General features: G+C 46.3%; 1 protein-coding gene across 2 annotated transcripts in view; it reads left to right on the forward strand.

The window, feature by feature from the left end:
• The first annotated feature begins 4,968 nt into the window (after nt 1-4,968).
• Zmat3 (zinc finger matrin-type 3) overlaps nt 4,969-12,159 on the forward strand; it is a 33,162-nt gene continuing 25,971 nt past the window's right edge. Inside the window, exons 1-2 of one of the 2 annotated variants that reach the window (XM_085682324.2) lie at nt 4,969-5,133; nt 8,963-9,289. In XM_085682324.2, coding sequence (XP_085538450.1) covers nt 9,020-9,289 — 270 coding nt within the window. In that variant the 5' untranslated portion in view covers nt 4,969-5,133; nt 8,963-9,019. Of the gene's footprint in view, nt 5,134-5,345; nt 5,483-8,962; nt 9,290-12,159 lie in introns of those variants that run through there. The other variant, XM_048429876.3, reaches the window with a different exon arrangement.

The raw sequence follows: 12,159 nt of genomic DNA on the forward strand, positions 1-12,159 counted from the left end.
ACCATGCCACACAGGTCTTTAGATCTGGTTGGTTTGTCTCCATCCTCAGTTTATATTTTGAACCTGAGAGGATAGACCAGTGTGGTAGTTGGCTACAAGCTTTGGCTCCACTACCCACAGGATCCATCTTTTAATTAGAGGGCTGAAAGGAAGTTCTACCTCAGCTGTTGACCTCCTTCCACTATTGCCCCACATTCTTCTTTTTTTTTTATGCTATGCAGACACTGGAGGGATTGTTTGACTTGAATTTTTGGTATATCATGTTGCTGTTGTTATAAAAAAAGTGTGCCTGAAAGCAGCAAAAGTAACTTGGGAGTCTTTCTCTGATGCAGACAATGAAAAAAAGTAACACGGAAAGGCATTGTGCATTGTGCCCTGAGTACAAAAGTGAAGGTTTATGGTGTCTCAAACTCCATGCAAATTTCCACACAAGAGGGGAAACTGACCTGACATATGCACCAATCCTTGGAGATGAGAAAATGTCTCTTCTCTCTTGATTATGGGTCCACATGAAGATTCCTGGTGTAGACACCCCAAAACCTCAAGTCAAGTCACCAAAGTATTCTAGAATTAATTATATTATTGGTAAACAAGCCAACACTGTAAAGTTTTGCTGTGAATAATTTAGAATAATGAAAATAATTCTCTCTTTGTTATGTTTTGAGAGAGATTCTCACGTGGCCCAGGTTGGCCTTGAACTGGCCATGTGCGTGATGATGACCTTGATCGCCTGTGACAACTCACCCACTTTATCACTTTTTAAAAATTATCTTATGTGTACACATTCCTTACCTGGACAGGTGTATCACACACATATTTGGTTCTTGAAGAGCCAGAACAGGGCACTGGTCCTCTAGAACCAGAATTACAGATGGTTGGGCACCAACGTGTGGGTTATGGGAACTGGACCCTGGTCCTCTGTAAAAGCAGCAGTTGCTCTAAGCTGCTGAGTCGTCTCTCCAGATCCTTTATCTTTGGTTTTTGCTTGTGTATGTGTTTGTTTGTTTGTTTTGTTTGTTTACTTTTTGAGACAGGGTTTCTCTATAGTTTTAGAACCTATCCTGGAACTCGCTTTGTAGACCAGGCTGACCTCGAACTCACAGAGATCCACCTGCTTCTGCCTTCCAAGTGCTGGAATTAAAGGTGTGTGTCATCACTGCCTGGCTATCTTTGTTTTAAGATGGGAGTTTTCCCCTAATAAATTAAGTGTTTCCCATTTAATAGTTATATTAATAAAGATTTTTTTGTCAAGTACACTTGTCAGACATTGTAATCCTGTTAAAGACTAGAGGGACAGCAGTTCCTCATTCGTGCATTTGTTACTCAGTTAACTGCGGCCCTGGAATAGGCTGGTTGTGCTGTGTCAGCTAACAAAATTCAAGTATGTGAAGTGATTTTTTTCCTCCTCTTCTCCTCCTCGTTGATATCTGAATTGGACACAGTGGTGCATGCCTATATCCTCAATACTCAGCAGGCTCAGGCCAGCTGGATAATAGTACAAGCACACCTCAAAAAAAAAATTGAAATGGTTCTTAATGCCGAGAGATCCTTTTACCCATGGAGAAAACCTTACGGTAGCCAATTCCCCACGTGCTTCTCTTCTGCCCTCAAGACCGTTGTGGGTCAGACAACCACTTGAAAATGCCCTATCTCCTTTTGCTCCCCTGAGGATAGTTTGTGAATCATTTGAGGGGGCCAGGCAGGATGGAAAACAGACAGCTGTTAGGTAAAATCTTGCACCCTATTGACTTTGGCCTCAAAAGTTCACATGTTGCCTACAGCTTTGGGGTGACCAATCTGTACCGTTAGCTCTCTCCGTTCCCTTCTAGCTACTGTGAGTGGGTTTTAAGGCTGCAGGTATTAAAGAAATAACAAGTTTGGGGACATTTGGTTCTTTATGACCAAACACTAAGCTTGAGCCATGCTGCTTTCTCTGTGGGCTTATTGAGGTAGAAACCTCAGGACCACATCTCCCTGATGTGTGAGCTCAGAAACCCAGGTGCAGATCCCCAGATCTGCCTAGGAGTTACACTACTTCTGAGTCCACAGTTTCTTTCCAGACAAGCTCAGGAACTTCTTGTTTGGGGGAAGGGAGTAGAAACGAGATCTTTCCTGTGCTTATAAGAACACCTCTGAGTGACAAGATTGGCTGCCAATATTTGTGTCAGATTATATTGTTTTAAACAATTATTATCATTACTAATATCCTATGCATGTGTGAATGCAGGGCTGCCATGGAGGTCAGAGGGTAGTTTTGGGGAATCATTTCTCACCTTCCACCCTGAGGCAGGGGCTCCCTCATTTCTACTGCTGTTCTGCAAACTCCAGTCCAGATGGCCTGAGACCTTCTGTGTCTGCTTCTCACCTCACCATTGCAGAGCTGGGATTACAGATGCATGCCACTATTCCTGGCTTCTATGTGGATACCAGGGATGGCACTCAGATCACCAGGCTTGGTAGCAAAGCACTTTACCCGCTGAGACATCTTGCTGGCCCCAGATTGTATTCTTTCTCATCTAGAGTGGTCCATTTCCATTGCCGTCTATCACCACGCCAAATGCCTGTGAAGGCAGTGATGGCTGGACTGACTTGAGGTTAGTGACAGGAGTGGCTTCAGCCATTGGAATCTGTGTGGATGGGCCATAATACATCAGTGTTACAATGTGACATGTAGCTTTAAGCAGCTCCACTTGTTTCCACTAACATTTGTTTCAAGAATTGTCCAGGTCCTAGATAGGTGTCCCTTCAGTCAGCTCACCTTCAGCACACGATCACACTTGTGGCTGCAGCCTCAAGTCATTGACATTGGTTTTTGTCCTGCAGTAAAAGTGATGAATAGTTTGTGACTTATTTCTTTTTCTTTCACTTATTTACTTAGGTGCTGCAACTCATAAGATCCAGTAATTCTCGGCAAAAGTTCCGACTTTTGCAGGCATTGTCTCTGCCATGAGACTTACCGGTCCATGAAACAAGTATCTTCAGATTGCCTACTTTTTCCTGAGCCAGGGAAGGAAATGCTTTCGCTGTCTGAACTGAGTGTACGGTCATGAGTAGCAAATATGGAATACTGAATGTCTGTGTACATATGAGCCAGAGAGTGAGGTCTCTACATTCGGTTTCTAAATTTTTATCCTGACATCTATATATGCATAAAACCATAAAATATAAACTGAAAACTGATGTGGTTTTCCTCTGTATGCTGTGATTACCATTGGTTAATAAAGGAACTTCTTTGGGCCTATAACAGAGCTATAGGGGAACAGAGCTAGGCGGGGAAAACTAAACTAACTGCTGGGAGAAAGGAGGCAGAGAGGAGAAGCCACGGAGCTGCTGCTGGAGACAGACATGCTGAAACTTTTCTGGTAGGATTAATAGAAATGGATTAAATTAAGATGTAAGAGTTAGCAAATAAGAAGCTAGAGCTAATGGGCCAAGCAGTATTTTAAATAATATAGTTTCTGTGTGATCACTTTGGGGCTGAGCAGCTGGGAACCAATAAGCAGCCTCCGTCCTTACAGCAGAAAACTCCAAGACCTGTTTCTTTAAGGCAGATGGCGAATATAAGAAATTAAAAATGTGGGGAATCAACACAGTGGGTTCTCGGGCAGTGCCTTGAGAGCACCATGGAAGCTTGTGAGAGGTGGCAGAGGACAGCAGGGGTGGACAGGACGGTGTGGGCAGGCATTTAACACTCAGGACAGGCTGAGTTAAATCACAGAGGTAATGTGAGATCATGGGCCTGGGGTGCATAGGACACCGACTGTCAATCTGACAGGATTTAAAACCATTTCTGGGCTTGTGGGTGGGAGTGTTCCTAGATTAGGCTAACTGAATGTAGGTGGTGGCATTCCCTGGCTCCTCCAGGCTGCCTGACTATGGGCTGGTGCGACCAGCTGTCCTCACTTGCTCTCATACCTTCCCTGATGTGATGAACTGTGTCCCTAAACAATGGGCCCAAACTAACCTTTCCTTTCTTCAGTTGCCTTTGTTAGCCATTTTGTCATAAGACATGATATGTACCTACTACAGGCCTGGGAGTGGAAGTGAGGATGAGAAAAGTCAGCCAGGACCCAGGCACGATCCCTGGTAACAAGTGTGAATGGCCAAGTTCTCAGACTGGCTGAGGTCTTATAGGAAATGTATTTCTACTCTGTTATTTTAAAGACAAGCTACGCGATATTTTCACATATACTGCTCATGCACTAACCACACCTGGATGGTGGATTCCTTTCCCCAATGGCTGGTGCATACTAGCTAGCTTCGTGTGCCTGCTGAACAGTCCTCGAATATTCAAAGACAGGGCATATCTTACCAGACCTCCTTGGCATTTTAGTTTATGATTACACAATAACCGCACACAATATGAAAGTAGTTGATGCCGAGAAACCATACTCTGCCGATGGTAAATGGAAAATTTGTGTCATGTTGTCCAAGGAGAAAAACCCGGCACCACACAAGTAATCACATGAAGAATCAGAAAGTACGATGCCAGCAGAACCATGGCTGCGATCCTTTTTAGCGTCTCTCTTGAAGATGTTCTGTGGTCCGTCTGGTCCTGTAGGTGAGGCTGCGAGGGTCAGGAGGAAGTGTCCCTCGTCCCTCACCGCCTTGTGCAGGTAGGTGAGCTGGAGCTTTCTCAGTGCGGACTCTGCAGCTCTGTGAGGCCTGAGCAAGTGCTGCTTCCCTACATCTCGGGGCGGGGGCGCAGGGAGTGTAGTTTCGAGGTACCAGACGAGAACCTCCGCCCTCCTACTAGGCTGTGCCAGGCTTCTGCCTGCATCGCTGTCAGGGTAGGTGGGACAGCCCCGAGAAGCCATCCGTGCCCGGGTAGTGTATGTACCCTCTCGTGTCGCCGTCCCGCACCTGCCCCGCGCCCCGGGTCTGCGGGAGTCGCCGGGGCCCATGCACATGCGCAGTGGCACCGCCGGGAGCCCTGCCTCCGCCTCCGCCGCCGCCTCCCGGTTCCGCAGTCACTTCCTGCAGCTGTTTCCCTGTGGCTCCAATCCGACCGACTTTTGACAGTCAACCTCCAGCAGCGGAGCGGCCGGGCGGCGGCGGCGAGCGCACCAAGTGGTCTTGGAGCTGCGCACCGGAGCGCGGGGGTGGCGGGGAGGCGGCGGCCTGCCGGTTCCGGTGAGTGCGGAGGAGCTCGGGTCCGCGCGGCTGCGTCCGTGTGCGCGTGTCAGCCTCGGCCGCCCGCGGCGACCGGCGGGGTCCCCCGAGCCCGATCCCGCAGCCGTTCGCGCAGCCGCCTCGGCGACTGGGTGCTCCCCGCCGGCATCCGCGCGGGACCGGAGTGCGTGTGTGCGCGCCCAGCCCAGGAATGGCTTAGGCGGGGGCGATGCTGCAGGGGCGCAGCTTTGAGTCCTGAGAGCCAAGCCTGGGTCGCCAGGGCCTCCTTCCCGTCTCAGCCTTCTTCTGGGATGTAAAACAGCCTCTGGAACTCTTTTTTTTCTGCTTGCCGCGTTCTGGTGACCTCTGAGTAAGGTTCTCTCTTCTCTTCTCCAGAATACCCAGGGACAGCCTCCCCTACTTTACGCGGAAGCCAGGAACCTGCTCCTGAATTTTCTTCTTTTCCCTGGGTCCATTTCTGCCACGGGGAGGGCTGTTTGCAATACAGCCCGGGAGGAGTAGGCCCCAGCCCAGCCATGGAAACGTGTGCTGTGGTCGTTCATTTCCCTTAAACCGGTACATGATGGAGCTGTGATTTTTCTTTAGTGTCTTCTCAGCTCCTTTCCAAATTAGGACATCAAGCCCTGTGCATCCTTCATGTATGCCATTGCATACACGTCCAATCGGATGGATTTTAAGATCTGAAAAGTATTTTTATATCGGCTTCTAAATTAGTCTCTTAAATTAATGCAGCAGTTTGAATGATTTGCAATTTGATCCGAGTGTTTTGGGTCTCTGTATTTCACAGTTTGTGCGTTCACTGACGTTTTGGTTTTATTTATTACTCAAATGCAATACCTGTTGTGATTGATGCCTATAGATTTTTTTTTTTTGAGAGGGGATTAGCTTTATGTTGGTTGTAAATATAACAGCAGTGTTTCTGAGGTCTTTACCCTTACTGTGAACATTATGAAGATAAAATGTAGTAATGGGTAAGCCTGCACTGTAAACACCCCCACCCCACCCCCACCGGTGTTTTGCTCTGGAATTAGGCCTTTTGTGCCTCTGTCCTGAGGAGGCCCTTGCTTCTGCTGAAAAGCAGTGTGTCACAGTGGGGGCAATGCCTGCTGGGTTTCCTCAGGTGGGAGTAAGCGTGCAAGAGACAAGCCCAGGCATGCCTGGTTGCTTCAGTTTTCTGTGTCTGATGCTGATTTTCTTTATGGGATGTTTTGGTACCCTACTCCGTCCTTTCTCCATGTCCCGACAGCATCGATGGCCTAACCGAATCTGTGTGACAAGTTAGTGAATGACATGGTCAGTCATTCACTACATGAGTAGTTAAACTATTTTAAAAGTTGGTTTTGCTTCTTTAGTTTGGTTGCCCACCTCCCCGATATCCATAATTATCTTTGCGTTTCAGATGTCTTTTATTTAGTTGGGAGAAATATTGTTTGAGAGAAACTTATTTTTTAAATGTTCCAAATCTGTACCACTTTTCTTTGTGTTTCCAGGGATATGGGCAGTTGAATATTTCCTTTTCTAGCTATTACAATTAAACGATAAGTACTGTTGATTCTACGACTAATCATCTCTTCATCTCGAGGCTCCTCCTCACTGTGTGTTCACCAAATGTGCTAAGTAGACTTTTACTTTTTAAAGAGCCCTTGAGTCATTTTTGTAAACCTGTTACTGCCCTAGCCCACACATCTTCATCACTGATGGCAGCCTCAGCAGCCGAAGACACCACATCCTATTGACCAAGAAAAGTTTTAACAATCCTGGGGGTGGAGGAAAGTGTAGACTTTGAATGAGGATTCTAATTCAGATAATTAGAATCGGGACTACTTGAAGATGTTGACCGTGTTTTGTTTTTTAAGTGGTTAGAACTAAAAGATGCTGCCTGAATGGGTAGCAGGAGGAATCAGGGGTAGAGTTAAAGAGGGAATAGGGCATAGTGGGTCTTTTTAGTTTTCTGAGACAAGGTTTCTCTGCGAATCTTTGGCTGTCCTGGAACTCACTTTGTAGACCAGGCTGGCCTTGAACTCGCAGAGATTTGCCTACTTCTGCCTCTTGAGGGCTGGGATAAAAGGTGTGCATCACCACTGCCCGACCATAGTGGGTCTTTTCTGAGGATTGTTGTTGTTGTTGTTGTTGCTATGATAAAATATCCTGCCAAAAGCCACTTCAGGGAGAAAAGGTTTATCTATTTTGTCTGTCAGTTTAAGGCTCAGTTACCATAGTGGGGGTAGTCTAGGCAGCAGGAGCCTGAGGCAGCTGCTCATACTGTCATGGTAGGCAGTCTCATGGGTCCACGGTCAGGAGAGCAATGTGAGTGTAGTTATGCTTCCTTTTAATGCCATCCAGGACCATGCTGTGGTACTACCTACTTTTAGGACGGGTCTTCCCACCTCAACCTAATTAAGAAAATCCCTAATAGGCATGCCCATGGCCAACCTAATCTGGATTACCCCTCATTGAGCCTCCTTTTCTAGGTAATTCCAGATCCTGTCAAGTTGACAATTGAAATTATAACCATCTCTGAGTGTATCCTTATATAGAAAGCAAAGGGAATGATACAAATGGCCTATAAGTCACCACAGGGCTTAGGATAGTGTGGTCCATTACTTGGTTGGACACTATTCAGTCTGGATGCTTTGAGTGTGTGATTTGTCTCCTGATGGAGAGAAGGTATTTTAAATTTACGGGGGCCTCAGGAGTATAGTCGAAAGCTGTGTGGAGTAGAGTCTCCACCCGAATGCCTTTAGGCAGCGCCCCTCGGAGGGCTGAAGGGGCCCTGAGAAGGTTGGCCTGGGTATATTGTTTTTGGCACCAGACAGGTGGTTGTGTGCAGTGGAGGACGTGGGTGTAGTGTTGCCAGATTATCCTTCTATTGCTGGATTCTGTGAAGCTTTTGATTTTTAAATATTGACAACTTAATTGACTTACAAACAAAAGCAAAACAAAACTGTCTTCCAAACAGCGCACTGTGCCATGTGGGGTCTACAGGCTGCCCCTGTCCATTCTGCCTCGCAGAACTTTAATGCTGTCCTCTTTCCAGATGTCGCCCACCTTCCAACTAGTTGTAGCAATGCCTTAAAGATCTGATAGGTGGCTGGGTGTGGCTGTGCAGGACTGCAATTCTGGCACTTGGGAGGTGGAGTCAAGTCATTCTCAGCAAACTGGAAGCCATCCTGGACTGTGTGACGCCACACAGCCACACACGGTGGCTGGTGACATATCTCAGTGGGTAAAGTGCTTGCTACACCTCCTAGGTACACATGTGTGTAAGAGCTTGTGCCATGTTGCACATACATACTCACACGCAGTCAAAACAAATATGACAAAGTACGTAAATGAAAAGAAAAGGAGAGAGATTCTTGGGTGATGATCTTTTCTATGCTTTGGCCTCCTCTGGGTGGAAGAGCTTCTAACCGGGTGGGTGGGTGGGGGGTGGGGGGTGGCTTTCCCTTGTTTCTTCCTTTGCTTGCCTGTTTGTTTTGGTTGTGCACATCACCATCAAGAGTGGTCCAGCATTCCAGAGAGAAGGGTTTGGAGGATGACCTTTGATGTTCAGTTCCAGTCACGTGACTTTTCAACTTAATTGGACATGGATGCAAGGCTGCTAATGCCCATGGCCAGAGGGATGGGGGTTGGAACTGAGCCAAGCAAAATAAAAAGCAAATCTCAGAAGCTGTTCTGAGTCGGTAAGGACAAGCAGGCAGGGAAAGTCTGCGAGGCTAAGGTTAAGGAGAGATGCTCCGAAGGTGGGTTTAGAGAAGAGAAAGCCTTTGGTGTTATTTCTGTGACTGTCCCTGAGATCTCATTCTCATCTTCTTCCCTGGTTCTTTAGGTTTGAAGACACCGCCCCTCATCACCCACTGGATTATGCCCGTGGCTTTCCTACCTGATGATTCTCTTGCAGCAGGCTGGACTTCCTCCACCTAAGCGGCCCTCGACCTCTCCTCCTATGTCAGTGGCTGCCAGGTCCACTAGGACCTCGCAGCTTCCACCACAGAGGCCTTTTGGGCAGGAGGCATCCTTGCCTCTGGCAGGGGAAGAGGAGTTAGCTAAGGGAGGGGAGCCAGACTCTGCCCTGGAGGAGCTCTGTAAGCCTCTCTTCTGCAAACTCTGCAATGTCACCTTGAACTCTGCTCAGCAAGCCCAGGCACACTATCAGGTAAGAAGAAGAAAGGGAAGTGACTGTCAGTGGGGTGAGCATTCCTGGTGCTGTTTGGTTAGATGGCATCAGCGGAGTGAGCTTTCCGGGTGCTGTTTGGTTAGATGGTGTTAGTTGGGTGAGTTTTCTAGGTGCTGGTTGGTTAGATCATGTTAGTGGGGTGAGCATTTTGGGTACTGTTTTGTTAGATGATGTCTTCAGATTTCTCTTGCTGTAAGAGAAATCATGACCATGACAACCCTTATAACAAAACATTTAACTGAAGGTGGCTTACAGTTCAGAGACTCGATCCATTATGGTCATGGTAGGAAGCATGATGGCCTGTAGGTAGATATGGTGCTGGAGAAGTAGCTGAGAGTTCTACATCTGGATCAGCTGGAAGCAGGAAGAGCAATGCCACACCGGGCCTGGCTTGAGCATCTGAGACCTCAAAGCCCACCCCCAGTGACAAAGCCACACCTACTCCAACAAGTCCACATCTCCAATAGTGCTACTTCCTTTGAGCCTGTGGGGTCATTTTCATTCAAACCAATGCAGATGGTGTTTGGGGGCTGGTTGGAGGGTATCAGTAGGGGTGACCATTCTGGGTATTGGGTGGAGAAAGTGTCAATGGGGTGAACATTTTGGGTGTTGGAAGGAGAAGGTGTCAATGGGTTGAACATTTTGGGCACTGTGTAGCCACAAGTTACCCTCCAGGTATGGCCAGTTGAGATCGGAAAACTCAGAAGTAGGGAAGAGAGTGCCATGCTTCACACAGTGGGTTCTGCCCAGGGATCCAAGGAGAAGTATACTATATGAATTCAGTGTAAAATTGTTCTGAGGTTTGTACAGCTTGCATCAGTTCAAGGCCACCTACCACACGACTCTTGTACTTCAGACGTTTCCTGTGCACCCTGTCACAGCTGAACAAACATGGTACCTTTTTATAGAGAGAATAATATGATATTCAGTTATTGAGTCTGACCTTTCTCATAAACATATCTTAGTTTCTTTTAGTCTTCTGAATACTAAAACCGATACTGAATATTAAGATGTAAAGCATTTTATCTCTATGTAGAATAGCTTGTGGAAAAGGCCATCATAAAGGGTATTATTGCCGAAGAATAAATGGGGAACTAAGAGACGATACAGGGTTTTATTTTTAAATTTTTATCTTATTTTTAGTTATGTGTTTTTTTGTGACATGCACATGTATGCTTGTGTGTATGCATGTGTGCACATAGATGTCTGAAGAAGCCAGAAGAGGATGGTGTGTCCGTTGAAGTTGGAATTGCAGGTGGTTATGAGCCCCCTGATATGGGTGCTGGGAAGCAAATTCCAGTCCTCTGCACTCTTACGTGCTGCACTCTTACCTGCTGAGCCATCTCTCTCCCCAGTATTTCTTTTTACTTTATTCTGTTGTCTGTATTCAATTTGATGTTTTTCCGTTTTGGAGAAAAGAGACCTGAAGATAGAAACCCTCTTTGAATGGAGGGTTATTTCCTAGACCACTATTGATTTAGTTTTTGATTGCTGCTAAGACCACATGGCAGAAAGCTGTTGGTTATAACGTATTGCTACTTGCCCGAAACTATACTTTTCTGTCGTGACCATCACTGCTTTCAGATTGACCGGACTGAAGTGACAGAGAATGAAGAAAAGACAGACATCATTTAGGAAAGCTGGGATCCAGTGGGCAGTGCTCCCTGATGGCAATGCATCAGAATGCAGTGGCCGGGAGACTCAGCTTTATAGCAGAGATGAGGAGGCGGCAGCTTAGCTACTCTTGGGAGGGGCCCCATAGGGGAGCAGCCTCAGGCTGCAGTCATCTTTGTGTTGATTCTTTCTGCACACCCTGCAAGCATTAGTGCTCACATTCAGAGGAATAATAAGGCTCTGCCCAGATCTGAGGCAGGCCTTGCCATTTCCGTGAGTCTAAGGCCCTGTTATGCTCTTGTCAGTAAGACATACTCATTCAGGAGTTCATCAGCTCCCCATACTTTTCTCCACTTTAAATAAAGTTTTTGTTTATTTAATTTTGGTTTAATCCTAAAGATGGGATCTTGCTTTGAAAATATTTCCTTGGGAGGAAAAGGTCTGTTGCTCTGCCTTGTTCAGGTCTGTCCGCTGCCAGCAGTTGAGCAGAATTCACTGTAGCAGACCTCAGTACAACCTTGGCTAGTCAAGGCTTCTGTGTTTTTTTCTCATTTCTTCTGCTCTCTCTTCTCTCACCCCTGTGTGCTACTCCGATCAGGTACTGGTGGCTGCTCTTCCTGTCTTCCATTCAGGTGGTGGCTTTTATGATGGCCCATCTCAGACAGACATAAATGTCGCTAGCCTCTGCGTTCATTCCCATGAGGTGTTCCATCTGCGTAGAGTCATTTGCAGAGATTAAGGATGACTTGGATGGTTAAAATTTTAGCTCTCTGAAGCCCTTCCTAGGTCTTTATTGGATGTACGCCTGCTTTATGCCTTCTGTAGAGTCATTACCTTTTAGGGAAAATGAGGCAATGAGTGATTTTTTTTTTCTGTTTGTGTGGGTTGTACTTCTACCTTGTGTTGCTTTTGTGACTCTTGTGCCTACACGATGATAGCACCTTTTGATTTTTCATGGACAGTTTGATGGAAAAATCATTGGCTTTAGGCTTAAACTAGTAAAATAAACCTTTAGAAAAATTATACATCTTTATGTGTTTGCTCTAACCTTTTTAAGTTGACAAGATTTGTAACTCATTCCTGTTCCCTCATGATGTGGTGAGTAAATAAACTGGAAATAAAAAAAATGAGAAAAATTCTCCAATAATAAAAATTTCACATGGAAGAGTTAGGGGAGAAGTACAGCCTGTTGCAGAGAAAAAACAAATAGCCAACCATGAGAGAGAAACAGAGAG

This window comes from Myodes glareolus, chromosome 20, assembly GCF_982192425.1.
Source record: "Myodes glareolus chromosome 20, mMyoGla1.1, whole genome shotgun sequence".
Taxonomy (NCBI): Eukaryota; Metazoa; Chordata; class Mammalia; order Rodentia; family Cricetidae; genus Myodes; species Myodes glareolus.